This window comes from Aspergillus karnatakaensis, assembly GCF_047715665.1.
Source record: "Aspergillus karnatakaensis strain CBS 102800 unplaced genomic scaffold BJY04scaffold_8, whole genome shotgun sequence".
NCBI classification, from domain to species: domain Eukaryota; kingdom Fungi; phylum Ascomycota; class Eurotiomycetes; order Eurotiales; family Aspergillaceae; genus Aspergillus; species Aspergillus karnatakaensis.
Genome location: NW_027395720.1, coordinates 399,620 through 426,953, shown reverse-complemented (window position 1 = coordinate 426,953; position 27,334 = coordinate 399,620). Strand labels below are relative to the sequence as shown.

Genomic DNA, 27,334 nt, shown 5'->3' with positions numbered 1-27,334 from the left:
AAATGGTGACTGGGCACCATGAATCTGAATATAAAGTTACCTAGATGCAACAAACATTTCATATGCTGCTCAAAGCTGCGTGGGAGGAGAGGAATAACTGAGATAAAAACATGCTCGACGGAGCGGAGAGCAATGCAGAACTACAGCTGTTCACCGCCTCGTTTACCGCTCGATAACAAAACGGCAAGCGCTCAAGTCTCCACCGAAAAGTTCCATCAATCTCATCTTTCTTGCAAGCTACCTATATCGCCAGGATGGAATCCACAAATCTGATCTCGCTACTTGAACAATTGGATGATCATGTTGATGATCTTGAAGAGGTTCTAGCTCCAGTGCTGGAGAGCACCGTCCTTGAGACTTCAAAGAAGCTGCCGGTTATGGACAAGGCAAAATTCCATGTCATGATCACATATGCTCTTGAGTCATTGATATATTGTACGTACCTTTCTGAACTCATCTTTAAATCAATCGCATGCTTACTATCTCAAAGCATACCTCCGACTGCGTGGTGTAGAGGCTAAAGAGCATCCCGTTTTTCGAGAGTTGACTCGAATCCGGCAGTACAATGAAAAGATAAAGTCGCTAGAGGCCGAACCCGAAAAACGGTCTATGGTCCTCGATAAACAGGCTGCTAACAGATTCATAAAACATGGACTCGTACGTAATACTCTTCTTTTCTCTACTTTTGAGCTATCACTTACTGTTACAGGCTGGAAATGATAAGTTTGACTTGCAGCGAGAAGAACAACTAGCGAAAGAGAAGGCGCGTGCGCAATTGATGGCGTCACGTTTGGCCAAGAAAGCAAACCCGACACCCGAAGGATCAACAAAGCCAGCTTCCAGTGATCTCGATGCCGATGCCAATCGCAACACCAACCTTGACCGTGACGGTGACGCCGACGAGGCACAGATAACAGAGAAGGCGGAACCTTCAAGATTGACCGAAAAGTCTAGAAAGTCTAAAAAGAACAAGGCAAAGTCTACTGATGATAAAGGGGACCGAAAGAAAAAGAGAAAGACTGGCAGCAAGGAAGAACGCAGGGCACGGCGGCAGGAGAGACGGAAGAAGAAAGAGGAGTCGAGGAATTCACGAAAGGCAACGTGAAGAGACCTTATTCCTTGGTTATCTCACATTGATCACAACATGCCGACAAAAACGCAGCCGACGCCCAGACGCTCGCTCTTCGATGCTACCCTACATCTCAACATTGGCACGTGCCTCCCTCAATGTGTGGGGAGTCTATCATCAGCTCAATCACTGTTTCCGGCCTTGCAAGCATACAGCGGAAGGGCTTGGAGCTTATCCTTGTGATGCTTTCGAGATCTCAGCGGCGTCGCCTCTGGAGCTATGGGATCTCTTTCAAATGTCCAGTATCGACTACTCGAGCACACAACTCTTAGCCGACAGACTATTACTGAAAGCCGACAACTCACAAAAGCTTCTGGTCATCAACATATGTGATTCATAGCTGTTGTCAGCAGGGTTTCTGGACGGAGCACGGAGATATGGGCGGTCCACTACCACAAGCATCTTATCTGCCAGTCAACAATAGAGGAGGTGTACAAACAAATTAGGCTAGTGGTCTTAAATAGAAGTTCTTCCAGCAATCAACTATAGGTGCTTCATATAGTTCATAGCAGTCTATAGTAAGATCTATTACTAACTATGTTAGTAGTTACTGGTACGGAGTAGTTAGTAGTACATCAGGCGTAATGCCAATACACCACATGGTCGAGAGGTTTGCTGCTAGTCGTGCCAGTTTTCATACCGGACCTGGTAATTACTGGTCACACCCGAAGCATGCTGACATAGCTTCCAAATCCGCCAATCAAGATCTACTAAATTGTCCTGCGCTCCGGAGTTTTCGAAGTATTCTCCGCCGGCTATTCGACCGTCTTCTTTCCGCTCACTATATAATCCCTTCACCCGCCTCCATAAATAAACCCATCAAATTCCCACTCTCAACCTAATTCACAGACAAGATGCCTCGTCAACGCCGTGGTGCCGCTCCCGCTGCTACCCCCGCGCGCAGCGCCCCCTCTCGTCCTACCGCTCCTGCGCAGCCGGCTCGTTCGCCATACGGCCAGCAGCAGCAGCAACCTCACTCAACTGCTGCCGCTCCTCCCACCGCTGCGCAGGCTCCTGCTGCCCCTGCTACTGCTCCTGTTCAGCAGAGCGCTGGCCCCGGCCTCTTCGGCCAGATGGCCTCTACCGCTGCGTAAGTCACAGCTTGAGCTCTCGACCGCATTCCTGGTGGCGAGAAATACCCGGGACCAACCCGGGGTAGTTATGAACCGCCTGCGAGTATAAGATTGCGTTTACTAACCTCATATATAGTGGTGTTGCAGTAGGTTCCTCCATCGGTCACGCCATCGGCGGTCTCTTCAGCGGCGGTTCCAGCGCCCCTGCCGAGGCTCAGCAGGCTGCCCCCGCCCAGGCTCAGCCCATGGACAATGGTCTTTGGCAGAGCAGTGCCATAAACAGCTCTTTCGAGACACCCGCTTGCGAGAATGATATTCGCAACTTCCGCAAGTGCATGGATGACAACCAGGGCAGCATGTCCATTTGCGGTTGGTACCTTGACCAGCTGGTATGTTTCCCCACTTGTCGCGATATTCTTACTTGATCAGAATCGCGTTGCTAATACTCCTTTATAGAAAGCGTGCCAGGCTGCTGCTAAGCCGTACTAGGTGCGTTGCATCGTGTCTACTTCTTTGGAACATCTCGGAGGTTCTGGGCTCGAAATACATAGCTTGAGTTCTTGATGGAATTCATCTTGGATTTTGTTTGCATAGCGGCGTAATCAAGGCTCCGGTTGTATTAATATTTTCTTCGAATCTCAAACTCCTCGGCCATCAAGAGTTTTGGCTGCTCGCTAAAATCTGCTTCTGAGCTGCAGATAACAAAGATACCCATTCAGAAAAAGAATAATCTCCTCTTCATAGTCTTGGTTCCGGCGGTTCTTCACGTATTCGTGCTGTGTTCAGGCACGTCGATCCTATCACATTATAAATTTGCTGATACCATGGAGTGTTATCAGTCAAGTAAAACATATGATTTCATTACTCATCATCGCGTCGAGGTTCGAAATTCAGCTTCGGAGTGATGAATGTTAGTAAGTAGTTATGAGAAAGTCTGCGTGGAGTAAGACGCACCTGATTGCCGTTATAGAACTGCCTATCTTGATCGCCTTCTTGGTCCCTCAGTGTCCGGATATTGGGGCCGAATGGCCGCCGATGCCTTGTACTATCGTTGCTTATTTGTGGCTCGTTAGACTGGGAGGGCTCGGTCTGTGATGGCACACTCCGGTTCTGGACGAAGCCAAGCAACGACCCTAGATACCCAGTTGCAGTGCCGACAACAGAGGAGACAATGTTGTATACAAAGGATACTGCCCGGACAGGTAATGACGCTGACTCCGAGTAAGCTTGTACATAAGACCTGACAGGAATCATGACAAAAGTAGCCGTAGATCCTGTTATAAGCTCGCTGAGAGGTTGGCCTTCCTCGGCAATTGTGAGTGTCTTATTTGGCAGCGGGGTCAAGATTAATTTAAGGTTGTATGGGCCTTTTTCCTCCAGCTGACTATCAAGCCAGCCACGAACTTCTTTATGAACGGTATGTGAGGGAGAGAAAGTTGAACGGACGGAGCTGCCATCGAAGAGTCGGACTTGAAGACGATATTGTGTCGGAGGGCCAGCAGGCGGCCGCGGCCAGTTAAGTGACGGTTCTTCTGCGGATGTCCCAATCCTAGATACTCGTATTGGTGCGTTTCCCTTGATCTCCTTCTTTGGGGCCTTTTCCTGGGGTGTGCTGGTTATTGGGTGAGGTTTATGCTGTTCCTTCTGTGCTGGAGGTACGGTCTTCTGAGAAGCTTCAGATGTAACCTCCGCCATACGCTCTTTTCCTTTGTAGCTTGGACCACTTTGTTGTGCCTCTTGGCTCGACTGTTCCAAGTTCGACTGAATCTGCGCTGCAGCGGCGGTTGACGTAGGAGTCGTAACAATAGGTTCCGAGACGGAAGAGCTTGTTGCTTCAGGTTCTGGTATTGGTTGATCAGCTCTTAAGGGTGCGGCCGCTTTGCTTTCAGGTTTGCTATCATCTAGAGCGGCCGCAAGTCGGTCGCGAAATTCGTCCTTTGAGATATTAGGCACGATATATTCTCGTAGCGTTCCATTTCTGCAAAGCAGTCAGCGACTGAGCCGTGGTCTTCCTTTGAAATCGCGGTTCAAGGGATTGCATCCATACCTAATTACAACGACAGTAGGATATTGAGATACCGGACAGACAGAAGCTAGGAATCCTGCTTCTGGACTATCCTTCAGAATGCGCAATAGGACAGATCGCGCTTCGACCAGCTTGATGAATTGCTGAACAAGGACTCAGGTCAACATGAGCATTCGGAGGATAGATCCTGCAAGTGATAACAGTACCTCATCGGCCCTGAAGTAAACATCCTGCCACGTCGAGCTCGTCTCGCTGTCGTCTATTGAAGACAGGTGGTTAGCAGCGGGATACTATGACGAGGGCGTCCAGAGATTCAGTCGACACACCTGGTACGAAACATATTACAGCTTTAGACTCTCGAAGAGCCAAAGCAATTCCTTCCTGTAAGGTCCCGGAGAAGAACATTTTGGTTTAGAATGATGTTGTAGAGTCGACGTAACAAAGCTCCCAGGCCAGTTATAGTGAAAGCGTCGGCGGCGCATAAGCCGGGGCCGACTAAGCTCCGCATCACGGCATTCAATTTCTCCTTCTTCAATGTACTTCCATCTCAGGAGCCAATTTGGAGTTCGGCCTTCCTCCGAAACACTGGATTAATTATAAAGGACTTTATAAACTTCAATCGAACATGCGTCCTATCTTTTCGGCCCTCCAACGGACCGCGCCTCAAGCATGGCGCCATACTATCTCGTCTTCCGCTCGGAGTCCCCGTCCGACACTCAAGCCCAATTCTATCTGTGCCAGATGCCGTCGCCAGCAGATGCAAGTCCGGCTCTACAACGGTCAACAAATGGGCGATGATTCCCGCTGGTTATCCGTTGTCGACCACCCCGCAAAGCTGGTGCGAACCGGCCGCAAACACGGGCCAGGCTTAATCATTTTGGGTGTGCCTCCCTTTGCTCGGCCTCGTTCCAACATGAAAGTTACTGACCAGCTTTAAAAACTCTAGCGCTGATTCCTATCATATCATTTGCCCTCGGCACATGGCAGATTCAACGTCTCGACTGGAAAACCAACTTGATCGCAAAGTACGAAGACCGCCTTGTCCGGGACCCTCTCCCGTTACCGCCGCGTGTCGACCCATCCGTCGTTTCCGAATTCGATTATCGCCGAGTTTATGCTACAGGGCGGCTCCGCCATGACCAGGAAATGTTGGTTGGACCGCGTATGCGGGAGGGTCAGGATGGATTCATCGTTATTACACCGCTGGAGAGAGAACAAGGGGAGAGTACGGTCTTAGTGAACCGAGGCTGGATTTCGAAAAAGTTGATGAACCAAAAAGACAGAGTGGAGGGGCTTCCAAAGGGCGAAGTGACAGTTGAAGGCTTAATACGACAGCCTTGGAAGAAGAATATGTTCACCCCAGAGAACAAGCCGGACGACGGGAAGTTCTACTTTCCAGACGTTGAACAAATGGCTGAGCTTACAGGAAGCCAGCCAGTTTGGATTGAACAAACTATGGGTAGGTTAAATTCTACCTGCGCTTCGAGCGTGACTGACAACCCTCAGTCCCGGATTTCCTTGAGGCAATGAATAGGGAAGCCAAGGGTATGCCGATTGGCCGGGCTGCTGAAGTAAACCTAAAAAACAACCACAGCCAGTACATCTTCACCTGGTAAGTCTCAAATACCGTTGCCGGGTCTATTGAGACCTCGATTCGGTGCCCATTGCTCACATGGACAGGTATGGATTGTCCCTTGCCACTAGTATCATGCTGTGGATGATCGTTCGAAAGCGGCCCAATGAGGCTACGCGCCGTGTCCGTCAAAATCGGAATTGGTGATGAGCTGTGTGAGTGTCTATTCACAATGGCGTTCGGCTTATATGGGTTATGATCCCCCACTGTAATATGTACTGTTCATCTCGGAGGTAGCGCGAGTCTCATATCTTGCAGGAGCTCCTTCGGGAGATACTTCTGGGCGAGAGAGAATACCGTCGTGGTATTATTGAGGTGGCGTTGCCTATTAATTAGCATCAGAACTCGTTTTACCTCGAGGGAAAGAAACTCACCTTCTCATCAGAGCCGTGACATCGGCTTCATCGATGGTTTTGCGTCCCCCGTGTCTAGAATATGCAGCTAAATCCTCGCCGACCTGCTCGAAATACCACGCAGATGCTTGTTCAATCGCTGCTAAAGTAGTTTTACTGACCTTTGCCTTGGGTCCTGCTCGGACTCGAGCAAACCGCGTAGCTAGTTTCTTAACGACGCCAGCAGGCATATTGGGGACTGGAATACCATGACGCGACAATTTCTTCTGCTTCGAGCCTTGAACAACAGTGTCTTCTTCTCGTAGCCCCCCTCCAACAAGTCCTGGGCTATCGCTCATAGACACACTATCCTGAAGGTTCAATTCTAAGCCGAAGCCGCCGGTAGCGTCGTCAACGTCACTGTCATCAGACGCTGGGCCGAGGTCTGGATCGAGGTCAATTGCCGGTAACTCAAACCCTTCATCGTCATTAGGCTCGTCGAGGTCCAAGTCTTCAGCTGGCGCATTAGGGGATGGAAAATTGAAGTCAAAATTGAATCGCCCAAGATCTTCCGTCTCTCCACTAAGTCACGTCAGTAAATAGACCACAATCGTAGCCAGCTATCTCGATCTTACCCTCTGTCGAAAGCACCCTGACTCATGAGAGTTTCATCTTGACCCCCACCGTCATCCTGTATCAGGCCTGTGTCATCGCCATCATCTGAGCCGGTTTCCAACCCAGTAGCATCCCCAAAATTTTCACTCAACCGGGCACCATAGCTCATCATAGACAGCCGTGCTCTATCACGGTCTACGGCGGCCCTCCGAGGATACTCAACAGAAGTGTGCGTCATGTCATCATCCTCCAGCGCAATCGACATTCGTGGTGGGCGTATCTGTGGGCTTTCCTCATCATCGTCTTCGTCGACCTCCTCCAACGGCAGTGACAGTCGCGGTTTCTCCGGCGCAGGTTCATTATCAAGTTCATCTATCTCATCAATGTCGGACTCCGGCTCCGGTTCGGGCGGTGGCTGGGGCGAGGAACGTATAGGTTGTGACTCAGGGGCGAGTGCTTTGAGAATCGCGTCAGTCAATGCAATTGCTTGAATGCGGTATCTCACTGTTCAACACATACCTTTACTGAGGTTACGAAGGACATCAAAGACGGTTTCGCGCTGACCTCCTCTGCTCTTCCGACGATCACGACCGGGTGTATTCGCTGCGCGCCGTTGCATTGCGCGAACTCCATAGGGGGTTGACGGAGCGGCCCCTCTGTTTCCTGGTGTCCACCGCGAGGCTGTTCGCGGAGTTGTCGATGCTGCCAGCCGGCCTGGTGTGGAAGGGTAACGAGGATTAATAGGAAGACGTTGGAGCTACAATAGCGTTTAGTTAGAAAGAATCTGATACAAAACTGACTGAGTTGAACACGAACCCTAGTAAGTGTAGTATCAGCGGCTGGAGTGGATGCTCCAGAGATGTCGGAGTCTCGCGCAGGTCGGCGTAAACGCGGATTCGGAGTACTGGCCATTGTTGCTAACAGACAATCATTCGGAAATCTAGTATATGAATCAAACAGAGACAGCACCCTTACAATAAGAGGATCAGATATGTCAACGAACGAGAAGGCAGAAGACTGGGTACGGGCGCGTTCTCGGCATAACAAATGGTGGAGCCTTCGTTGGCCGAAGCTTATCGATTAGAGTCTGCTGACTCATCACAAAAAAGTTCCCCTGCTATCGGTGCTATATCATCGTCTCAAAATGACAGGAATAATATATCCTCGGCAGTCTTAAAATCTTTAGACATGTCTGGCGAAGCTAAAACCCCGACAGGCCTTGCTGCCAAGGTGGATAAGAAGCGCAAGAGACAGGCCGAAGAACCCTCCAAAAAGAGCAAGACCGACACCAATAAAACCACAGATGCCGTCGCTGATGGTCCTAAGAATAAGAAAAGGAAGGAAGGAAAGAATAAAAAAGATCAAGCCGACAAGCCCAAGGCTCTTCGGGGCGAGCCGCTTGAAAAGGAGCGCAAGGGTACTGTTGACGAGGCGATTGGGAAGATGGACGGGCGTCTTTTAGCCGACCACTTCGTTCAGAAAGCCAAACGACACAATAAGGAACTTTCTGCAGTTGAATTGGAAGATCTCAGTGTTCCAGGTATGGCAAAGCTATCTCTCGTCAATTTGCAGAATTCTAATCCAGACACAGACTCCGCCTTTCTTGATACTTCATCTTTCACCTCCGACAGGACTCTAGAGAAGCTTCCGGGCTTCTTGAAAGCCTTCAGCGCCAAAGGTTCAGATCTTGCAAAGGCTGCAGAGCAGAAAGGCACGCCTCACACCATTGTTGTCTCCCCTGCAGGCCTCCGTGCTGCGGATGTCGTGAGGTATGGCAGTACACATCCTGACTCAATTCGTATGCTGACAGTTGAACAGGGCTCTCCGCATCTTCCAAACAAAGGAGTCCCCTATCGGTAAACTTTTTGCGAAGCATATCAAGCTAGAAGAAGCCAAGCAATTCCTCGAACGGGCGCGGTATGGCGAAACCCTATGAGTATCTAACCCCAGCGCTAACCGGGAGTTCAGAGTCGCAATTGGCGCTGGAACGCCAGCCCGTATTTCGGACCTGATTGAATCCGGTATGTCTTCTTCTGCTCATTGCTTGGCTTGGATCCATCGTGCTGATTACCACAGGCTCGCTGAAGCTGGATGAGCTGAAGCGCATTGTCATTGATGGTTCCTACGTTGACCAAAAACAACGAGGGATCTTCGATATGAAAGAAACCCATCTTCCACTCCTGCAGCTGCTCACTCGGTCTGAGCTTCGCGAGCGGTATGGGGCTAAAGAAAAGAAAATTGAGATTCTTGTCTTTTGAGTTGTTGATATCATGATCTTTGTTGGCGTTAATGGTGGTGTCGAGGATATATATCCCGTCTGGTTCTAGGAGTTAACAAAAGCGATGTTTGTGTATAGCACACGTTGGTCCAAAGTTGGTAGCGCTCTATTCCGCTGTGTGCCACGACCTATGTACCTTGTGTCGTATCTTATAATACATTATAATACAAGCCTCCTTCCTTCCACTATTGCAGGCTAGACTGTGGGCTAGCCCTATAGTCATCTCTTTCCATCGAGTCCCAAAGGGTTCGGCAAAACATCCATCCTAGCCCATTGCCATACCTTCAATGTGAGCGGAGTGGTGGACCAATAAGATTGCTCCAGATACGTTTGTCGCGGTTTGTATGTACTCAAGCTAGGACGTCCTTTGCGCAGGTAGAATCTGGCGCCTGAAAACCGTTCCCGTCCTGCGCATTGCCCTAGCGAGCGTTGGAGTTTCGAAGAGCTCCGGCTGTAATAACAAGCCCTGAATCAACCTTGGCAGACTCCATATCAATCGACTCCATGACAGATGTTTGCGGCTTATTTGGTCGCAAGGCTCTTCTGTTGCGCAGCCGAGATGGGCCTTCGTCCCTTTATATACAACCATCACGAACGCGCACCTAGCCATCTGACGACTTGTGGGTTCAATGACTGGACCCCATGAATAGATTGGTGGCTTGCCATTTGTCATCTATGGCATTTGTGATTCAAACTCGATAGATGCATGTTGGCATGAACCGGTCACTATGGGTTGTGAGATGTGGTTCCGGAGCCCGTATGAATTGGACGAAAGGAGCGTAAGGAGAGCGACTGAAGATTGAGCAAGGTGGCTAACCTTGAGCAAGGAAGGTATCCTGAGCTTCCCGTCGCTGGGAATGGAGAGGGCACTTGACGACTCTTCAGGCAAGTACCTAATAGACCTCTCCAGAGGTATTCGGCTAGTTGTCACGAGGTGAAAGCAGCCAAATATCCTGACTAGAGATTTCCCTAGATCAGAGGGCAGAGCCCATAGTGCTACTGCGCGAACTGTGAAGCCGAGAGAACCATGCGGCAATGGACGGGATCCGAGCTTAAACGATGACTATGCTTGGTAGTAAGATCGTAGCCAGCCATGAGCTTGACTGGTTGGTTTCTTGGAACATAGGAAACCTCAGAATTCTAGTAGTTACATAGTGGAAGAATCCCAGTCGTTGGCCCAGATGAAGGTAGGACATCGCCAGCCAGTTCCCTTCTCCTTGTTCCCGCTGGGGCCCAATGGCCGTGGACAAATCCAGAATGTCCGGCCAAAATTCACCCCAGGTTTCTTGGTTTTCAAACTGATGCATTGTTCATTATGCCCTTCACATTTCGGAGGAGGCTTTTTAGTAAATAGCTTCGACCAATCTTCCTTGTTGGCGACAGGGTCAACGAAGTTCGTTTCCTCTCGAGGTGGCGCCAGAGTTACAGGGGCCGAAGCCTTGCATGCTTCAGAGCCTTGAGCGACTTCTGCAGACTTTTTGCAAGCGTCTTGCTCATCACGGGGTTTAGAGGACCTGTTGGGTGATTGAGAAGCCCCTTCTTCATTGCGGACATGCTCGTCTTTCAGCAAACTGGGGTCTTTTGACTCAACTATTGGGAGGGTCTTCGGCTTGAAGAATCCCTTCAGAGTCCCTTGCCCAGCAGTAGGAGCCGGAGTTTGATAAATGCCGGACTTCGAACGCTTGATGGGAGGGTTCTCTGCCCTAGCCGGTCTTTTGCGACTATTCTCATTCTGTTTGGAGTTTTCGGGTGTCCCGGTGGAATTGTTGGCAATTGTTACGGCCAAAGCGGTCTCCGCGCTCTCGGTGGCAACATCGATCTCCTTTGTCGTGGGGGTTGCAGTTTGCTGCTGAGAAGACACTTTCGGAGAGGGCTGGCTCGGCTTTCGCATGAACATGTCTCTGATACTCCTCCGCTTATCAAACTCCGGTATCAATCGCCCTGACAGTGGTAATAGAAACTTCAACGTGTAGTCCCGCTGGCGCTGACCATTTTTGAACACTCCAGTAGGGTTCATGAGATCATAAATGTGGCTTTGGGTCCCATTAAGAGACACATTGTCTTTGAACACCGCATAGACTGGGCAATGATCCGACCCCTGACGCCCATTGTCAGCAAAGTTATTTTGGGATTTATCTCGGAGCTTACCATGAGCCCTTCTTGGATATTAGAGTCGGAAAACCAGTCTTGCATGGACAAGCTACTAAGAACATAATCTATTCGTGAACCGTAGTTTCCGGGTCGAGCATTTATTCTCTGCTCCCAGCAAGTGTACATCCCTTTGCGGTTAGGATGGAACGATCTGCAAATATCGAAGAGAACTGGCTGCTCCCTTCCCTCATCTCGGTCACCCAAAACTTTCCCGTCCGATAACAATTGGTTAAAAAGTCGCCGTATAGGGATAGAGACAAACTCGTCCTCTGTAGTAGCCCCTTTCTTGATATTTTCGGCGGCATGTGCCGCATCAAGCTCGCCCCTCGAAATGTTGATATCGCCAGTGACAAACACTCTTTTGCCCATAGCAACTAGATTCCTCACGCGAGCGTCCATCAAGTCGAGGAAGTTCTGACGGAAAGCATCTCGAGTTTCATCCCGGTTAGCTGGACAATAGACTCCTATAAGAACAAAGGCAGGGAACTCAAGAATGACGCAACGCCCTTCGGAGTCAAGGGTTTCTTCTTCAATTTCGAGTTGCGACAGCTGCTCTATTGTGGGGTATCCACCAATCTGCTGGTCTTCTGGTAGATCTCTGAATGGTACCGATGAGTTGGGCGGACATAGAATTCCTGTTAAACCCTCTTCAGCGCGAATAGGCGCGCAAGTCGCATTACGAGTGTATATTGCCACACCAGAATAGCCTGATAGATGTTAGCCGATTCATGCTATACTGACTGCTGAGAGTCGAACCCTTCTTTACTCTGGGCAAACTGAAATAGCAGTCCCACCCGGACACCAGGACCATGTCATCTCTCAGATCTTTGCGCTGAATTTTCGTCTCTTGGAAGACGACGATATCGGACTCCAGGATGTCAAACATGGACTAAAGCAAAGTCAGCCCGCTTCGTATACTAGAGAGATGGGGCAAAATCACCTCGAAGGTCCGTGTACTCCTCCATGGCTCGTACGAGAATGGATTCCTAACTGAAGTTAAGACTGGAGCTTTATGGCACAGTTTTAATCACAAACCTAATGCCGTTGACTACGTGCACAACCAGGATTAGTATAGCCTAATTGGTAATTGGGTGGAAGCTTTACCGTTCCATGTCGTGATGCGAAACCCCATCCCGGCTGCTACGAGCCTCGACGGTACATAGTACACTGCCCAAATGCTCAAGGGGTGTAGTAGACGCTTGAACCTATGGCTTCCGTTGTATCAGCTTTCTGAGTTCATCCATGCATAAAGAGTTGGAAAGGAAGTAAGATAGCACGTGACTATTGACAAGCGTGACATCACGAAGGGTGTCGAGTGTGCTGACATAATGACAGCAGCGAGCGAATCACGGGAAGCGCTAAGCGGCTTTCGATTCGCCCACCCGACAGGGCCGGACATCGTCTGATATTCCCACCTCTGGATAGCAAGCAATACACAGGTGTGAGCCATTTGCTCTTCATTCAGCAATCATGTTCGCCCAACGCACTGCCCTTCGTCTCGCCCAGCGTTCCGCTCCGGTTCGCTCTGCTACCCCGCGCCGCTTCAACAGCTCCCAGTCCATTCCCTCCTGGATCGTTGACAACGAGTTCAACCGTGAAAGAGCTGCTGTCAAGCACCATGCTGCCTCCACCAGCGGTACGTCTATTTCCAATGATGATATACGGCCCTATACCAAGGCCGCAGATGGTATATTTGAATGTCACTAACCAATTGGCTATTTAGACCTCTGGCGCAAGCTCTCCATCTTGTATGTCATGCCACCGGCACCCCTCTTCCACGTCTGAAGCCGCAATACTCATATTGATTCAGCGCCGTTGTTCCCTGTTTGATCGGCGGAGGGTTGAACGCCTACAACCTCTGGAACGAGCATTGGGAGCACTGGGAGCACATGCCCCCGCTTGAGGAGCGTGTTGAGTACCCTTACCAGAACATCCGTGCCAAGAACTTCCCTTGGGGCAATGGTGATAAGGTCAGTTTGCAGCATCTATTCTACTGCGTTTATCTAATTTGTTGCTAACTCACCTTTTGCAGACCATTTTGTAAGTCTCCCGTTTACTCTCTTCACGCTCTCGATCCGGATCGACCTCTCGAGTTTGAGCGCCCAGCAACTCATTTACTAACATTCCGCAGCTGGAACGACAGCGTCAACTATCACAACAAGGACAAGGCTACCTGAGCGTACGCCTGTTCATCAGGACTATACCAATTTCCGGTAACGAAGGACATGTACATTTATCCAGGGAGGAGGACAGTCCAGATATTAGAGTCACAAGTATATGTTGACAATGCGGTTACCCTCGACCATGCATCTTTGAATTTCTTATGTATCCCACATGCTCTTTTTTTTGTACTGAACAACCATATGCAAGAGTTGGATTCTTTCAATTTCTCCAACGCCTCATTAATGTCCCGTCAATCCGCGATCGCTGCAAGAGGACCGAGGCACGGCGCTATATGTGAATCATGAATAGGTCACAGACACCGCCCCGGCGATTTGCGGCGTAATTCGCAAAGGCTAAGTCTAGGAACATTCGGTAAAGGTTCACAGCAGCCGAAGTTGTCTAGATAAGTAGCTACGTAAGCACAAGTCTAAAAAACGTCAATCGCTACCTAAGAAATGCCGTGACTCATTGCTTTTAAGGATACTGCTTCTGGTCACGCCCTGTCGGTAAGGCTGTGAGGTTGAGGGAGAGATCGGGATCGAAGCTTCGGGCTGAAAACGGGATGCGGAAGCCGATGCGGGAGCGACGGCGCCGCGGAACACCGACATCGAGACTAAATGCACTCACCAAGGAGGTCATTAGCACTGGGAAATTTGTTCTGGTGACTTCACGGCCTTGGAACGAGAAGTTATAAATATGAGAAGGTGGGCGCCAGGTGTGGTTACCATAAGACACACATTCCTTCATACTACTCCAACATAGTACTCCAAGCAACTTTATATACTCTTCACGCTACTTCCATTATATACTATATCCGACTATTCTTCACCCATGGCCCGCCCCGATGTACTGATAGTTGGCGCTGGTCCATCCGGCCTTGTCACTGCACTATGGCTAGTTAAACAAGGTATCTCTGTTCGCATCGTCGACAAAGCGCAGACGGATGAGTCGACGTCGCGGGCGTTGGCTATCCATGCCCGAACCCTGGAACTATACCGTCAACTAGACCTTGCCGAAGAGATAATTTCAGAGGGACATAGGATTAAAGCGACGAATATCTGGACCGAAGGTAGTCACAAGGGACGACTCGACATTGAAAATTTCGGCTTTGGCCTCACGATGTATCCGTTTATCCATATCCTTTCACAATCGCAGCATGAGAAACTTCTAGAAGACAGCCTCAATTCTCTCGGCGTTCAAGTGGAGCGCGATCTCGAACTCATCAGCTATACCGAGAACGACAGCTCAATCACGGGTCAGCTGAAGACCAAAGATGGCCGTATCGAGGACTGTGAAGCCACATTTCTCGCTGGCTGTGATGGAGCGCACTCGGTTGTCCGCCATGCGTCTGGCATTGGGTACGAAGGCGCGACGTACTCCCATATCTTTTTCGTCGCCGACATCGAGGCCAGTGGACCGGCGATCAACGGTGAAGCGCATGTGACGTTCAACCAGTCCGAGTTCATGCTGTTGTTTCCGTACGACAACACTCGCCGAGCACGTATATCTGGGGCTATCGACGATACGACAGCGGGAAAAGGCATCGATGTGACATTTGAGGACGTTTCCCCGCAGATGGAGCGGACACTGAAGCTGCAGATCGACAAGGTGAATTGGTTCTCCACATATCGAAGTCATCACCGTGTAGCTGCAGCCTTCCGCAAAGGCAGAGCCTTCTTGGTTGGTGATGCCGCTCATATCCACTCTCCTGTTGGAGGACAGGGCATGAACACCGGGATTGGGGACGCGATCAACCTTGCTTGGAAGCTTTCGGCGGTTATCAAAGGACAAGCTGCATTGTCGTTACTTGACAGCTATGATATCGAACGCCGCGCATTTGCCAATCAGCTTGTCAATTCGACAGATCGAGGATTCAATACCGTCATTTCCCAGAACTATTTTGAGCGGTTTATGCGGACAACTGTCTTGCCGTACCTTGCGCCGTTTGTTACCAAGATCGACTTTGTCCGGCGCAACATATTTCGCAAGGCTTCCCAAATCATGATCGATTACCGGCACAGTCCGTTGTCAACCGGAGCCGCGGGTTATGTTCACGGCGGCGACCGTGTGCCTTGGGCCCCTGTAGGCGATGTCGACAACTTCGACAGTTTGAGTTCTATTACCTGGCAAGTCCATGTTTATGGAGAGCACAAGCAGGACATGATCGAATGGTGCCAGAGCCGCAATATTCCCCTGCATACCTTTCCCTGGGATTCCCAGTACGGAGCAGTCGGGCTGGAGGCTGGTGCGGCGTACTTGATCCGGCCGGATACATACATCGCAGTCGCAGAGCCATCGGGTCATTCCGATATATTCGATCAATATCTGAAGGACATTGAGCTTCGGGTTAGCCAGTAGGGTGTTTTGGGTTATTTTTGATATCCTCTCCGCTTTTTGTGCTTGGTGTAGATATAGAACGAATCATCTCTTTTCAATTTTTCGTGTGGTGTAGGTTAGTTAAGTTGATCTCGCAGAGATAAATGTTTAATGCGGAGAACTTGCAAGTCGGTGGAGCCGGCCGGAGCTGGTCCTCTTGGCGCCTGCACACTGCACAGTGAAACTGTGAAGGCCCTCAGGCTTCGAGGCGTCGGCCGGGGTGATTGATTGCTGATTCTCCGCTTGGCAAGTTGGTGGCTCTCAACCTCCCTTTTTCGTGATTGTGATCTCAGATGCATGTATTAGATACATGCAAGTCCTGTGCAATTGGACTTCTTTTTCTGATATCGACTGCCGCCCGACATGCTTCGCGACACCATAAGCTCCGTAGGCGTCTCCTGCAGCTCTTCCTCTTGACCTTGTTCATCTGGAGCACGGCGGATGTTCTCCTTGCCTACCGCCGTTTCAACGAGGAACAAGTCCACATCGACTATAAACCACCCGAACGGCAACGAATATACATCGCCAGCATACAATGGGACGCCAAACGAGTTCTTTCGAAACACTGGAACAATGCAGTAGTCGAGCTAGCCGATGTTGTTGGACCAGAAAACGTATATGTCACGGTATATGAAAGCGGCGGCAGCACCGGTACAAAGGAAGCTCTGCGCGAGCTCGATAAGGCGCTGAATGAGGTCGGAGTGCGGCACAGTATCATAATCTCCGACACGACATCAGAAGACGCAACATGGATGACCCCGGTCGGGGGAAAACATACTACGTATCTCACTCGGCTGCATAATGAAGCTCTTCGCCCTTTATATGATCTTCGGGATGCTGGGACGTTCTTTGATCGTATCTTATTTCTGGGTGATGCTGTGTTTACGGTAGGTAATACACCTCTCAAACTGATCGCTTGCTGATGCGAATCAGAAAGATGATGTACTCTCCCTTTTGAATACCAACTATGGCGCATATACGGCTGCCTGTTCTTTCGACATTTTGAACCCCCCATCATACCTCGATGTATCCGCCCTTCGAGACGCAGACGGATATGAGATTATCATGCAGAAATGGCCGTTCTTCCGCGCAGCTGAGTCGAGGGACGCTTTGAAATCAATGTTGCCGGTCCACGTTAGAAGCTGCTGGGGCCAAATGGGTACGTGAACAAGAGACTTAGTGCAGGCGCTACCCACAGTACTGATACTACGTTATAGTCTTTATGCATACAGGAGCATTCTACCTGACCCGCCCAATTCGGTTTCGGGAGGTAGCCGAGGGCCTTGCAGCCAAGGGTCTTGAAGCTTCTGAGCGCTGTCTGATCCATGCGGACAATTCACTTTCTAGGCGAAGAGGGGTCTATCTCAACCCCTTTGTTAGGATTGGAGATAATGACCGTGAGCACGCAGCAGCTCATTCCAACATACACTGGCTCTCGACCTGGGAGTTATTTGCGTCAATATGGGAGAACCGGTTGCGCCGCTGGTCCACACCCCCATTCCTGCAAGGATGGCCCCTTTACTTTCGACTCTCTGCATGGGAGGCTGAAAATGAGAAGAACAAAGAACCAGGCGACTGGTGCCTGACCTTTGGCCCCCAGAGCACGGCAACATGATGCTCTCAAATCAGGCCTTGGCTTATAGTATCGGCAGTCAAGAACTAAGACCAATCGCACAAGGTGCTTTGTGCTGTATACCAACCTTTTAGAATATATTCTACAATAGAAGATAGCTGGCTTGTGTCGGAAAAATCACGCAGTGACCTCGCATTAATGTAAGATTCTTGACTAAACCAGGGTTCCTTGAGCAATGTTAATAACAACCCGGCGGGCTTTGTATCTAGCTTCTTAAAGTAAACCTGCTGCTGCAATACCTACTTAGCATCGAAGCGTGCCTCAGGCCGAAGCCGGAGTTGATCGACCCCGCCAAAAAATTCCCAGTGACGCACCTTCCTCAACCACCAAATCCATCGCAATGGCAGAACCTCTCACCACTACGGACCTTCAAGGCGCCTTGCCTCTTATTGCTCGAGGCAAGGTTCGTGATTTATATCAGGTCAATGATAAAGTGGCATTGATGGTGGTTTCGGATCGTATCTCTGCGTACGATGTAATTATGGCGAACGTACGTCTGTCTAATCCAGAGAAGCGTTACCACCTCACATTACTAACGGCACCCAATCATCTAGGGAATCCCCGAAAAGGGCATACTCCTCACGCTCTGCACCCAGAAATGGTTCCAGATTCTCACAGACGCCATCCCCTCCCTCCGAACCCACTTCATCACCCTCGACCTTCCCCCGCAAATCCCCGCCTCGTTGCGCCCTGTGCTCCAGAACCGCAGCATGCAGGTCCGCAAGCTGCGGATTCTTCCGGTCGAGGCTATTGTCCGTGGATACATCACGGGCTCCGCGTGGAACGAGTACAAGAAGTCCGGGACTGTTCACGGCATCCCTGTCAAAGAGGGCCTTCAAGAGAGCGAGGCTTTCCCAGATGGTCCAATCTACACTCCCAGCACAAAGGCTGAGCAGGGGGAGCACGATGAGAATATCCACCCTGACGAAGGTAGGCGGCTCTCTTGTAGTTAATGTCGCGGGTCGTTTCCTGAGAAAGTCGAAGAGCTGATATGACCCTGCACCAGCCGCCAAGATTGTAGGCGAACCGTATGCCTCAATAGTCGCCGAGCTGGCAGTCAAGCTGTACAAGACAGCCCACGCCTACGCCCTGACCCGCGGCGTGATCATCGCAGACACAAAGTTCGAGTTTGGCGTGGACGAGGAGACGAATGAGGTAGTTCTCGCAGATGAAGTGCTCACACCGGACTCGTCACGGTTCTGGCCGAAGGATTCGTATGAGGTCGGCAGAGGTCAACAGAGCTTCGACAAGCAGTTTTTGCGCGATTGGCTGGTCAAGGAGGGGTTGAAGGGCAAGCCAGGTGTTCGGATGCCTGATGAGATCGCGCAAAAGACGAGTGAGAAATATAAAGAGGCATGGGAGCGAATCACCGGAGGAAACTAGGTTTCTTTGCGGTCTTGATGCCGAGTAGAGGCTTATAAGATGTCACTACTGTCTATGCTGGGTAAGTGCTGTAAGATGACCCAAACATGGAGCAAATTAGAGAAATGTACTGTACAATCGAGGTCGCCACCGCCTGCTCAGTCCCATTCATCGCGTAGTCCTTTGAGCCCCTTCGCTTTATTCTCCTTCCCTTTTCTCTGAGAATCGGCCGTATTCAAGGTAGCGGGTCTTGTCCAGTTTGTTCGAACACCCTCGTCGACAGGTAAAGCATCTGCTCCGCAGATTCGCCGTTCCTCCTCGGCCTCCCCTTCGCTCATTCCATTCGTAGCCCAGATACGGTGGATTCGAAGATCATAGGGACCCTCAACCCGGTCCGTCAAACCAATTCCCACGCTCTTCACACGCTGACGGATGATTGACGACTGAGGCTCGACGACCATCCCATGATTTGTACGGACGAATGAGTTGAAAGGCAAGAAAATAGTCTCCCATCCGGTCGAACCGGACGTTGTAGCCGTCGAAGAGGACATAATGGTGGAAGGTGGGGGAACATCAGATAAAGATGGGGGAATTCCGTTCGGATACATGGTATCAGTAAGCTCCGGTGACTCTTCCGCTTCGTAGGATGAAAGCTGATCCTCCTCAAGAAAAGAAGGCAACTCGCGCACACGGTGGTGGCGCGTGTATAGTCGATGTTGGTGGATATCGGTCTCGACAATGGAGTCGGTCTGGATATTGACGGTGTACCGTCGGCCGTCAGACTTGACTCGTAGTGCTAGAAAAGCATATGGGTCGACATCCCAGTATAGTCGGCCAAAGAGCCAGAGCCCCCGATCCTGATTGCGGAAAGCGGCGTAACCTGGTCAAGCGCGCGTTAATGACAGCTCTCTTCAAGTATTGGAAGAGGCATATACCTGTCCTCTCTACCCTCCAATTGTTCGGTAGCTTTGTGGAGATGCTCCCATGGAATCTTGCATGTGCGGGCGTATCTGAGGAGGGATCTTCAGGGATGTAGTCTAAGCTCGCGGTGCTGAATCCCCCAACAGCCCGATCGGCCATGGTTTTGCACGCCATGACAGTCGACTCATCCTCAAAATTCAGTAGGTGATATGGTTTTGTAGGTACGTGAAGGGTTTCCGTGTTCCAGACTAGCTCATGATGCGCCCATTAGCTGATTAGCACACTCCCTGGGGACGTTAAAGACGCACCAATTCTTGACAGTCGGCCCAGCTCCTCCGCGCTTCGTTTGAAAAAGCCCGGGGGCTTTGCAGCGAGGCATCTGGCCGTAGGGAACATGATAAGAAAATTCTTGAGCTGGCAATGGGCAACAGCTCCAAACCCTTGCTCTTAGAGAAAGCTCAGAGAGACTCGGCTGCGGGTGCCTCAGGCGATATGACGTCGTGATGGTTCACCGCCTGGCAGAACCATCTACCTAAACAGCCCTGAGACAATTGGTGACTATCTAGATAATAACATGACTATGAGCACCCCAAAAGTATGATAGTGTGTATTCTAATGCCTTACAAGCCATGATTCAAAACTTAAGTCATACACAAGCCCTGTAGTCCGCCCTGTCCACTATAAACGCCAAAAATTCTATATATACATCCCAAGCAAGTGATCCAAACAATTATAGCAGATGCAATGCCCAAACCTCCTGGTATAATCAAATAGACAAGGAAAAGTGTGGCCTCCGAGTTATCCAAGAAGCACGAGCTTGGAAATGAGCGAACGGGAATATAATGAGCCGTGTGTGGTATCATGAAGAGTAAAAGGCTAAAATAGAAGAGGTGATTGGAATAACCCACTCAAATGGTGCGTATATGCAAATTTCCACCTAACGAAGTGAATATAAAGGCTGTACTCATGAAGAGCACTATGTAATGAGAGGGCCTCAAGCCCTGACGCGCCTGGCGTCGAAAAGCCTCAGGCTCACTGCTGTATCATTGACCCCGACAAGCGGAGCCGCATCCTCAAGAAGCTCCCAAGGCCGTACTGGATACGGTCCTATAATGCGACCGCGGTGCTGGACGCGAAGACGGTCGGCGGCGGAGTATGTGTCCTCGGATAGTCCGGGAAGCATTCCAGTAGAAGGGATTGCGTGTTGCGTTTGAGTTGGGGTTCCGCCGAGAGTGGTTGAGGGTGTAGGGGTGGGAGTAGAGCCGCTAGCAGCAGGGGATGAAACCGACGCAGGTAGCTGAGAGTTAAGAGTAGCCGTATCTGTCATAGGTCCCAGAAGATAGAGAAATCGGCGGTCGTTCTGGGACTGCAGGAAAGGAGGGCATTTCTCTTTGAGAAAGCGCGCGCATTGGTGACGCGCTTCATCCGGGAAGGTATCGATAAGAGACGCTGCGACATCAAGCGCGTGGGTTTGCAGCAGGATTCCAGGACATGGCCGAATATTTTCAGGTTGGATTGTGTGGGGGAAATAGTTGGTAGTAGGAAAGAGGCGGAGAATATTATCAGGCAAGCGAGCTAATGAAATGCAGAAGATAGATACTAGCAAGCGGGTCTGTTCCTGTAGGCCACTGGTTTTAGAGCCAAGGGGAGGCGGTGCAATAAAGGCAGATCGATGGAGGACGGTAATTCTGAGCAAAGCCGAGAACCAAAACGCGAGGGAGCGCTCAAAGTTAAAGCGAAACATAACAGCTGGACCAGAGCTTGTACCGTTCCTATTTTCCGGAACGCTATTCGGGCTCGTCTGCATTGTGATGAGCCTTTGGAGTAGGAAGTCTAGTCTCTCGACGAGAAGTGGCGCCACAGATTGGACCCCAGCTTCAGGAATGCTGTAGGCTAGCTTCTCGATGATTGTAAGGTATAGCCTCGCGCTTTCAATAGAGCTTGGGTTGATTGCGTCAGTAGACCCAGTCGGTCCCTCTGAGGATTCGTCGAACAGCGGGACAGAGAAGAAACTGCTTTCTGCTCGTTCCCGAATCTTTGCAAATCAGCAAATGAAAGGAGTATCTAAAGGTATAGGACGTACTTGTCGGGCTGCATCTGGGCTCATCAAATTGACCAAACCCACCCAGTGAGACCTTTTGGAACGAGAGTCTGCTACTGCGGCTTTGAACATGACATCAACTATAGTGTTCTTGACCTCATTGTTAAGCTTTGAGTTGAACAAAAGCTGAAGTTTTAGCTGGCAAAATGGAAGTGAGAAGTCATTGTTCATGAGAATTACTTGCTCCGCTTGAGAACTAGGCTCGGCTTCTAAGCAAGTGTTAGCTGGCGAAGAAATCATACCAATACAATATCGGGGGAAAGACAAACCAGCCTGGAAGTCGAAACCCAGAAAATAATCAATAGCCTTGTGTAAAACAGTCGTAAAGGGTGAATGGCAGACGATTTTCTGCATACAGTACTGCGTCACGAGGTTTGAGTCCTGCGCAAGAAGTGTGCGTAGCAAAGCCGCGGCACATATCGCAAGGTCGGAGCGCATTGGTCCTCGCTCTACTTTCTGCTGGACTGAATTGAGTAGCGGAACTGCGTCATTGATTATGCTCAAAGCACTCTCGGGATGCTTGCCCAGAAACTCCTTTTGGGCTAGGCGAAAGCGATAGACAACCTATCGTTGAAGGTTAATAGTGAGACTTAAACAAACACAATATTGGGCATACCAGGTCCACAGTATTCCACTGTTGTGGTACAAGAAGTTCAAGTAGATCCAGCCGCAAGCTGTCCGGGTCTGGAATTGCCGCCCCAGGTTTTCCGGGGGCCGAAAGCTTCTTGACCAAGAGAACGAAGCTGTGTATAGTGACGCAGCCAACCCCAATGAGAGGGGAAACAATCCGAGACATTGGGGGGCGAGTCGAAGACCTCAAAAGACCACATATATATCGTACTAGCAACGCATCAAAGTATTTAGAGTTGAAAGGCCGTAGGTAGGCTAGATATCTGCTCGCATCGTTGACCGACAAGTTGGTTGTACCGTTGCCAATTTCCAAAATCTTGGCGAGCGAGTTGAACATCGTACTCATAGTAGACTCGTCGATACCATTTCCAGAAGACACGAGCTGGTCCAACTTATCCTGAAAAGAAGCATCGGCCTCACTAAAGGTTGACGGAATATGATCCGATAGTGGCGATGGTGCTGTTAACGCCGATTTGCTCTCGATGCGAGCAAGGTCTTGTCGGAGAAGAGCAACAGTGCCGGACTCATCGGGTAGCCGCAGCCCAAGCTCGATTAGCGAGAAAACAAAATCCAGGTTTAAAGCGCTGAATCTTTTGAGGCGAGCATAAGATCCAATCAGTCCTCTGAACAAATCTGATGTTGCGCCGATAACCGCCAGGGCTTCGAAATGATAATTGATTGTATCAGAAACCGATGCAAGTACGACGTTGTCCTCGCAGTTTGTAGCTTGCTTGAGCACATCTGCTAGAATTGACAGGTCTCCGAAGCCTTCTAAAATATCTCGAACGAAATAGAACTCCTCTGAAGTGAGAGCCGAAATCTTCAAGTCAACAGAGAGTGGTCCGCCAATAATTTTCCTGCACTAGTTAGCCAAGGTACCTTGAGATCAACCCGACAATGCCCACCTGGTAGTATTCCTTAGATGTTTAGCTACCCCCTGCCGGATCCACATACTGATCTCGGACTTGACAGCCCAAGTCAACTTGAGCTGCTGGGGTTCAGAGGCCGTGGTACTGCGAATGAAGCCAGGGAAGATTTTCGGCAGCCGTTCACTAATAGAAGACTTCAGAATTTGTAGATTGGAGCTTTCTTCCGACACTGATAACCCAGCACGGGCCAGGAGCGTGTGACGAAGATTGCAAATATGATCTGGCAAACGACTCGTAGGAAGCTGGGCGAGAAGACATATATCACCTGAGATAGCCTTAAACACACATGAGCGAGCTGACCGCCTCCACTTTCATGGAACAACGTACCTTGTTATCATCGATAGCATATCTACGAGCAACACCTTGGGCTATGAGGCGCTGCAGGTATCTGCTAATGGAAAAGGTCTGGGACCGCACAAGCTCGGAAATAACGTGATAGATGCTGTCCATATCCAGTTGAGATGTGCTTTGAATCGTACTCAAGTATGAGACAATGTAGGAGTCAACATCAATTCCGGACATTTTCCACTTTCGCAAAAGCCGAGCTGCTGTGTACACACGGTGGAGGCCGGCTTTGAACCGAGTCGCTGACCATTCCAAGAGCTTAGCGACGAGCGCTATCCTATCTTCGAGCACACTCAAACATGCTACGGAGGTAGAAGTTATATCGTGTGACGAATGGACAGAGTCGAACAGCTGAATGACCCGTGACTGCGCGGATTGCTGTGTCGACTGCGGTGGGGACCGTGGCAATTGGACGCGAGCATTGCGTTCCGCAAGGTAGTCAAAGACAGTTTTATCAGTGTTTTCTTCCATTTTCAAACAAGAGCGGACATGGCCTTTGTATGTCTCCCAAGTATTCGGAAGTACTACTGAAGAGGTATTTTCGAGAACCAACTTTCTTAGGCAGCACGATAGCCGCTCGGTCAGTGGCTGTAACAGTGTAGGCCGTCTGAGTTCCGTTACCTGCAACAACCGTTAGACCCTTTTTATTTTACCAATAAGGGACGTGACTTTGGCATACCTGTCTTAGCTTTCCGAGTAGCACCTCAGCCAATTGTCGACCGCGTTTCCTATACCGCAATATACTATCCCAGTAGATACCAAGTAACAGCAGCCAGACAGGAATCATGTTAAGCGACGCGTTCTCCATTGAGGATAGAAACCAAGTAAAATACTGTTCATGATCAAGTAGACGCTCAGAAAATAACCGAGCAGCTAGGCTTGCCCTGCCGGATGTCAGCATTTCCTGAGCAGGTTGTAGTGGCTGTCATACGTACGCATAAGTCATTTTTAATTTCCAGTCCGCGGAGCCACAGACTCCGATTACCCCCTCAAGAAATTGCTGGACGCCGCTTGTCCACTCGCGAACCCATTTGGCCTCTAGTCCTACTGCAAGAGAGCCGCTCGTGCCCTTTCTCTTGAAAGCTCGAATCTCATTGGCGCCAACGCACTTTGCAAGCCACACGGCGCGGGTCACTGGAATCCACTTGTTCAAACATTGATCAAGAAGTGCCTTGCCTCTGATACCATGTGGAATTGTTCGGCTTAATCTGCGTAAGGGTACAGAAGGATTGGCAAGGTCACGAAGCCATGCCTCTCTTTTGTTGTCCGTCAAAGTGACGCGAGGAGGCGGCTTAAAGTTTGACGGTGCAGTGACCGCGGTGTGACTCTGTCTTTTCTCTAGCGCAGCCATGAAAACAGAAGAAAGCATCTGTAATCCAGAGCGGTGCTTTAGTTGCGCATAGAGTGATGGGCGTGCGGTGTTGGATTCGGGTTGAGAGACCTGCGTGCGATCGTAATGCCCTTGTTTCACTGACTGCTCGTTTAGGACATCCTCCGGATGGTTTCCCGTCCATGGTGAGAAATCCGCAACTTCTGGATGATGTTCAATACTCTGTCAGCGGTGTCGTCCTAATATAATATATGGGCTAGCCGGAGCTACCTACTGTCTCCTTTGAAAACCGGTGCAGCAGACGGTACCTCAACGCGAAAAGGAGTAGTTTGCACTTTCTTCACAATTCCCGCGTCCGGTGGCTTGGTCCTATGAGTCTCCGAGTCCTCTGTTGCTGTACTCTTCCAGGGCAGATGAGGTAACGGCGGCGGCGATGCAGGTCTTTTGCCTGACGGAGTCGAAACTGGGTAGTCCTCTATGGCTTCTCCGCTGCTGCCCGTCTCCGATAACATCGCCTGGAAGGACCACACTGGGCGACCACGCAAGGAGAGCAAGTTGGGTTTTTGGCTCGTGCTTGTTGGTGTATCCCGAGACTCGCCCCCAGTCGTTGCTGTGGGACTGGCATTGTTCGTGGTCGTGGTCGGCGCAGCCGAGTTTTCTAGCTTTTGACGCTTCGCCGGGGGTTCCCTCTCCTGCGCATCACTCACACCTGATGTGAGGTCGATGACGGCCGGTTGCCCGACATGCGGCTGCGACAAGCCAGGCGTAGGCTGCGCATCGGGCCGCGAATCAGCTATGGTACTGACGGGCTGGAAAGAATCCACACGTCCAGGGCCATTATCGAAGCTGCGCAGGGGATGGCCCCGGGACTGAGCACCGGCGGAAGAGTGAGGTATCATGTCAACTTCATCGTGTATTCAGGCGGCTGGTGGTTTATCATTGAAGCGGCTCGTTCGGGAGGCGACTCGGAGAAATAAGAATAGAATGATCGACTCGGCGGTGGAGGGGACTGTTCGCGTGATTGATGGTGATAATCATAGGATATCTGAATGCCCCCAACAGAATCGAAGCTTGACCGAGTTCGTAGATCAATAATCGGGGCCGGCTAGACTTCAAGCCTGAACTTTGAAGGTTCAGGAGGAGTGGAATAGAAGCGGTAAATAACGCCCGTGGATCGGAGAGCCCTGAGGTGGCTGACGGGACACTGCAGCGATGCAGTTCCACCGAGCTGGGGGAATGATAATAATAAGGATAAAAGATAGGCAAGGAATTTCGAAGAGAGAGATGCAGAAGCAGCCCGGAAGATGATACAGCCAACCCACTGCCAGACAAGGGACAAGGAATGGATGGGGCCGAGGACGGAGGCCGAGATACGTACTCTGTACAGCAATAATAAAGATGATCGATCCCTCAACAACGGAACAAACTGATTGAGCAGAACTGGATTTGACCACCTGTCCAGCCTTGACTACTGGTAATAATCAGAAGAGCCAAGAACATAAAACAGAGCCACCATAACTAAATCTTGAGCAGACGGAAGAGTAGTCGAGAGAGCATCAAGTGGAGAGCCATCATGATAGATTACCGCCATTAAACGGTAACTTACGTTATCTGGTCCATTTCCGGGGGTGTCCACTTTGACACTCGGTAACATTACGGCAAACTAGATACACTAAAAGGAATCTTTCGTCCGACGAAGGTAGTTACCCTCCAATGGCTACTGGAGTGACTATGCATGGGTGTTGGAAAAACCGGAATAAGCCTAAAAGGAATGGGATGATTCTGCATGTTGTGCCTAATTGTATCGAGGGAGTGCATTTGCCATGATTCCAGAGAACTCTACATCAGATTCTCTTAAACAGAGGAACGCCTGCTAGCCATGCATTAGCACGGAACATTATTTCCTGCAGCACAGTCTTCTTTGTGCTCCGTACAACTACATCCTCCGGGCTTCTCCGCAGGCTCTGGCATCTGTTTCTTTTCTTGGACGAGTACTCTGTACTCTGTTCTTACTCAGTTCTTGGCTTGCAGGGCTCGTTGCTGAGACCTGGGTACGCTGCTACGGAACCGTCGGATTCCCGGCAACTCCCCTTCGGCTTGGCATCAGACGACGGAAATCCCGCTGATTGCGAGCTTTGGCCTTCTAATTGGGAAATGTTAACGTAACTGACCCCTAGCACTAAGAGTGCGACCCTTACGGAATCCTACGGGGTCGGTTACTCCCCTGTCCGCCGCTCGCTGGCGGCTGGACTTTCAGACACATAGGAGACGTGGGATGGATCTTCATACACCTGCAGCTTCTGCGAG

At 50.3% G+C, this 27,334-nt stretch overlaps 12 protein-coding genes across 12 annotated transcripts; 7 read left to right on the top strand and 5 right to left on the bottom strand.

Annotated features, from left to right (window-relative positions):
- Window positions 1–177: 177 nt before the first annotated feature.
- Window positions 178–1,633, top strand: BJY04DRAFT_181203 (Sas10/Utp3/C1D family protein). Its single transcript, XM_073710172.1, has 3 exons — window positions 178–435; window positions 491–657; window positions 710–1,633. Exons 1-3 carry the CDS (start codon window positions 255–257, stop codon window positions 1,103–1,105), a joined length of 744 nt encoding a protein of 247 aa, XP_073574842.1. The 5' UTR covers window positions 178–254; the 3' UTR covers window positions 1,106–1,633.
- A 350-nt stretch (window positions 1,634–1,983) lies between these two features.
- BJY04DRAFT_214908 (uncharacterized protein) lies at window positions 1,984–2,691 on the top strand (the record flags this gene model as incomplete). Its single annotated transcript, XM_073715346.1, has 3 exons — window positions 1,984–2,219; window positions 2,339–2,591; window positions 2,659–2,691. The coding sequence occupies 3 exons, from the start codon at window positions 1,984–1,986 to the stop codon at window positions 2,689–2,691; spliced, it is 522 nt and encodes a 173-aa protein (XP_073574841.1).
- A 154-nt stretch (window positions 2,692–2,845) lies between these two features.
- On the bottom strand, window positions 2,846–4,743 carry BJY04DRAFT_158173 (UBX domain protein). The gene is made up of 5 exons (XM_073708992.1): window positions 4,555–4,743; window positions 4,435–4,487; window positions 4,250–4,371; window positions 3,157–4,180; window positions 2,846–3,096 (listed from the first exon to the last, which is right to left on the bottom strand). Exons 1-5 carry the CDS (start codon window positions 4,631–4,633, stop codon window positions 3,064–3,066), a joined length of 1,311 nt encoding a protein of 436 aa, XP_073574840.1. The 5' UTR covers window positions 4,634–4,743; the 3' UTR covers window positions 2,846–3,063.
- Window positions 4,226–6,145, top strand: BJY04DRAFT_158186 (cytochrome oxidase assembly protein SHY1). Its single transcript, XM_073708993.1, has 5 exons — window positions 4,226–5,109; window positions 5,175–5,687; window positions 5,735–5,840; window positions 5,909–6,069; window positions 6,120–6,145. Exons 1-4 carry the CDS (start codon window positions 4,854–4,856, stop codon window positions 6,006–6,008), a joined length of 975 nt encoding a protein of 324 aa, XP_073574839.1. The 5' UTR covers window positions 4,226–4,853; the 3' UTR covers window positions 6,009–6,069; window positions 6,120–6,145.
- BJY04DRAFT_158170 (uncharacterized protein) lies at window positions 5,886–7,799 on the bottom strand. The gene is made up of 5 exons (XM_073708991.1): window positions 7,625–7,799; window positions 7,328–7,565; window positions 6,829–7,264; window positions 6,236–6,775; window positions 5,886–6,186 (listed from the first exon to the last, which is right to left on the bottom strand). Exons 1-5 carry the CDS (start codon window positions 7,718–7,720, stop codon window positions 6,084–6,086), a joined length of 1,413 nt encoding a protein of 470 aa, XP_073574838.1. The 5' UTR covers window positions 7,721–7,799; the 3' UTR covers window positions 5,886–6,083.
- A 159-nt stretch (window positions 7,800–7,958) lies between these two features.
- On the top strand, window positions 7,959–9,254 carry BJY04DRAFT_158150 (uncharacterized protein). The gene is made up of 5 exons (XM_073708990.1): window positions 7,959–8,348; window positions 8,400–8,577; window positions 8,627–8,725; window positions 8,777–8,829; window positions 8,885–9,254. Exons 1-5 carry the CDS (start codon window positions 7,997–7,999, stop codon window positions 9,064–9,066), a joined length of 864 nt encoding a protein of 287 aa, XP_073574837.1. The 5' UTR covers window positions 7,959–7,996; the 3' UTR covers window positions 9,067–9,254.
- Window positions 9,255–9,996: 742 nt separating this feature from the next.
- Window positions 9,997–12,507, bottom strand: BJY04DRAFT_158138 (DNA-(apurinic or apyrimidinic site) lyase APN2). Its single transcript, XM_073708989.1, has 6 exons — window positions 12,342–12,507; window positions 12,273–12,285; window positions 12,178–12,223; window positions 11,994–12,126; window positions 11,235–11,944; window positions 9,997–11,184 (listed from the first exon to the last, which is right to left on the bottom strand). The coding sequence occupies exons 1-6, from the start codon at window positions 12,367–12,369 to the stop codon at window positions 10,234–10,236; spliced, it is 1,881 nt and encodes a 626-aa protein (XP_073574836.1). The 5' UTR covers window positions 12,370–12,507; the 3' UTR covers window positions 9,997–10,233.
- Window positions 12,508–12,707: 200 nt separating this feature from the next.
- BJY04DRAFT_205614 (cytochrome c oxidase subunit VIa) lies at window positions 12,708–15,758 on the top strand (the record flags this gene model as incomplete). The annotated part of the gene is made up of 5 exons (XM_073713617.1): window positions 12,708–12,873; window positions 12,961–12,985; window positions 13,048–13,207; window positions 13,369–13,416; window positions 14,163–15,758. 5 exons carry the CDS (start codon window positions 12,708–12,710, stop codon window positions 15,756–15,758), a joined length of 1,995 nt encoding a protein of 664 aa, XP_073574835.1.
- Window positions 15,759–15,914: 156 nt separating this feature from the next.
- BJY04DRAFT_158023 (glycosyltransferase family 69 protein) lies at window positions 15,915–17,536 on the top strand. The gene is made up of 3 exons (XM_073708987.1): window positions 15,915–16,663; window positions 16,710–16,935; window positions 16,994–17,536. Exons 1-3 carry the CDS (start codon window positions 16,070–16,072, stop codon window positions 17,389–17,391), a joined length of 1,218 nt encoding a protein of 405 aa, XP_073574834.1. The 5' UTR covers window positions 15,915–16,069; the 3' UTR covers window positions 17,392–17,536.
- BJY04DRAFT_158107 (phosphoribosylaminoimidazolesuccinocarboxamide synthase) lies at window positions 17,522–18,861 on the top strand. Its single transcript, XM_073708988.1, has 4 exons — window positions 17,522–17,549; window positions 17,619–17,899; window positions 17,964–18,339; window positions 18,416–18,861. The coding sequence occupies exons 2-4, from the start codon at window positions 17,750–17,752 to the stop codon at window positions 18,790–18,792; spliced, it is 903 nt and encodes a 300-aa protein (XP_073574833.1). The 5' UTR covers window positions 17,522–17,549; window positions 17,619–17,749; the 3' UTR covers window positions 18,793–18,861.
- A 68-nt stretch (window positions 18,862–18,929) lies between these two features.
- Window positions 18,930–20,088, bottom strand: BJY04DRAFT_214898 (CIA30 family protein; the record flags this gene model as incomplete). The annotated part of the gene is made up of 3 exons (XM_073715345.1): window positions 18,930–19,651; window positions 19,707–19,940; window positions 20,001–20,088. The coding sequence occupies 3 exons, from the start codon at window positions 20,086–20,088 to the stop codon at window positions 18,930–18,932; spliced, it is 1,044 nt and encodes a 347-aa protein (XP_073574832.1).
- Window positions 20,089–20,278: 190 nt separating this feature from the next.
- Window positions 20,279–26,210, bottom strand: BJY04DRAFT_157817 (mediator of RNA polymerase II transcription subunit 12). Its single transcript, XM_073708986.1, has 9 exons — window positions 25,302–26,210; window positions 24,633–25,230; window positions 24,377–24,581; window positions 23,680–24,318; window positions 23,329–23,627; window positions 22,410–23,280; window positions 22,063–22,357; window positions 21,776–22,002; window positions 20,279–21,727 (listed from the first exon to the last, which is right to left on the bottom strand). The coding sequence occupies exons 1-9, from the start codon at window positions 25,924–25,926 to the stop codon at window positions 20,687–20,689; spliced, it is 4,800 nt and encodes a 1,599-aa protein (XP_073574831.1). The 5' UTR covers window positions 25,927–26,210; the 3' UTR covers window positions 20,279–20,686.
- Between the last annotated feature and the right edge of the window lie 1,124 nt (window positions 26,211–27,334).

Excerpts from the sequence above, each read along its gene's own strand:
- BJY04DRAFT_181203 (XM_073710172.1), top strand. The coding sequence starts at position 255 with ATGGAATCCACAAATCTGATCTCGCTACTTGAACAATTGGATGATCAT. Across the intron at positions 436-490 it reads TCTTGAGTCATTGATATATT|CATACCTCCGACTGCGTGGT; the intron begins GTACGTACCTTT and ends ACTATCTCAAAG. Across the intron at positions 658-709 it reads GATTCATAAAACATGGACTC|GCTGGAAATGATAAGTTTGA; the intron begins GTACGTAATACT and ends TTACTGTTACAG.
- BJY04DRAFT_158173 (XM_073708992.1), bottom strand. The coding sequence starts at position 4,633 with ATGTTCTTCTCCGGGACCTTACAGGAAGGAATTGCTTTGGCTCTTCGA. Across the intron at positions 4,181-4,249 it reads CCTACTGTCGTTGTAATTAG|AAATGGAACGCTACGAGAAT; the intron begins GTATGGATGCAA and ends ACTGCTTTGCAG. Across the intron at positions 3,097-3,156 it reads AGTTCTATAACGGCAATCAG|CTGAATTTCGAACCTCGACG; the intron begins GTGCGTCTTACT and ends ATCACTCCGAAG.
- BJY04DRAFT_158186 (XM_073708993.1), top strand. The coding sequence starts at position 4,854 with ATGCGTCCTATCTTTTCGGCCCTCCAACGGACCGCGCCTCAAGCATGG. Across the intron at positions 5,110-5,174 it reads GCCAGGCTTAATCATTTTGG|CGCTGATTCCTATCATATCA; the intron begins GTGTGCCTCCCT and ends TAAAAACTCTAG. Across the intron at positions 5,841-5,908 it reads AGCCAGTACATCTTCACCTG|GTATGGATTGTCCCTTGCCA; the intron begins GTAAGTCTCAAA and ends TCACATGGACAG.
- BJY04DRAFT_158170 (XM_073708991.1), bottom strand. The coding sequence starts at position 7,720 with ATGGCCAGTACTCCGAATCCGCGTTTACGCCGACCTGCGCGAGACTCC. Across the intron at positions 7,566-7,624 it reads CTGATACTACACTTACTAGG|CTCCAACGTCTTCCTATTAA; the intron begins GTTCGTGTTCAA and ends ACGCTATTGTAG. Across the intron at positions 6,776-6,828 it reads CAGGGTGCTTTCGACAGAGG|TGGAGAGACGGAAGATCTTG; the intron begins GTAAGATCGAGA and ends GACGTGACTTAG.
- BJY04DRAFT_158150 (XM_073708990.1), top strand. The coding sequence starts at position 7,997 with ATGTCTGGCGAAGCTAAAACCCCGACAGGCCTTGCTGCCAAGGTGGAT. Across the intron at positions 8,726-8,776 it reads CAATTCCTCGAACGGGCGCG|AGTCGCAATTGGCGCTGGAA; the intron begins GTATGGCGAAAC and ends CCGGGAGTTCAG. Across the intron at positions 8,830-8,884 it reads TTCGGACCTGATTGAATCCG|GCTCGCTGAAGCTGGATGAG; the intron begins GTATGTCTTCTT and ends TGATTACCACAG.
- BJY04DRAFT_158138 (XM_073708989.1), bottom strand. The coding sequence starts at position 12,369 with ATGGGGTTTCGCATCACGACATGGAACG. Across the intron at positions 12,127-12,177 it reads GGAGTACACGGACCTTCGAG|TCCATGTTTGACATCCTGGA; the intron begins GTGATTTTGCCC and ends ACTTTGCTTTAG. Across the intron at positions 11,945-11,993 it reads TTTGCCCAGAGTAAAGAAGG|GCTATTCTGGTGTGGCAATA; the intron begins GTTCGACTCTCA and ends AACATCTATCAG.
- BJY04DRAFT_158023 (XM_073708987.1), top strand. The coding sequence starts at position 16,070 with ATGCATGTATTAGATACATGCAAGTCCTGTGCAATTGGACTTCTTTTT. Across the intron at positions 16,664-16,709 it reads TGGGTGATGCTGTGTTTACG|AAAGATGATGTACTCTCCCT; the intron begins GTAGGTAATACA and ends GATGCGAATCAG. Across the intron at positions 16,936-16,993 it reads AAGCTGCTGGGGCCAAATGG|TCTTTATGCATACAGGAGCA; the intron begins GTACGTGAACAA and ends ACTACGTTATAG.
- BJY04DRAFT_158107 (XM_073708988.1), top strand. The coding sequence starts at position 17,750 with ATGGCAGAACCTCTCACCACTACGGACCTTCAAGGCGCCTTGCCTCTT. Across the intron at positions 17,900-17,963 it reads ACGATGTAATTATGGCGAAC|GGAATCCCCGAAAAGGGCAT; the intron begins GTACGTCTGTCT and ends CCAATCATCTAG. Across the intron at positions 18,340-18,415 it reads GAATATCCACCCTGACGAAG|CCGCCAAGATTGTAGGCGAA; the intron begins GTAGGCGGCTCT and ends ACCCTGCACCAG.
- BJY04DRAFT_157817 (XM_073708986.1), bottom strand. The coding sequence starts at position 25,926 with ATGATACCTCACTCTTCCGCCGGTGCTCAGTCCCGGGGCCATCCCCTG. Across the intron at positions 24,319-24,376 it reads TACTCGGAAAGCTAAGACAG|GTAACGGAACTCAGACGGCC; the intron begins GTATGCCAAAGT and ends CGGTTGTTGCAG. Across the intron at positions 23,628-23,679 it reads ATGCTATCGATGATAACAAG|GCTATCTCAGGTGATATATG; the intron begins GTACGTTGTTCC and ends TGTGTGTTTAAG.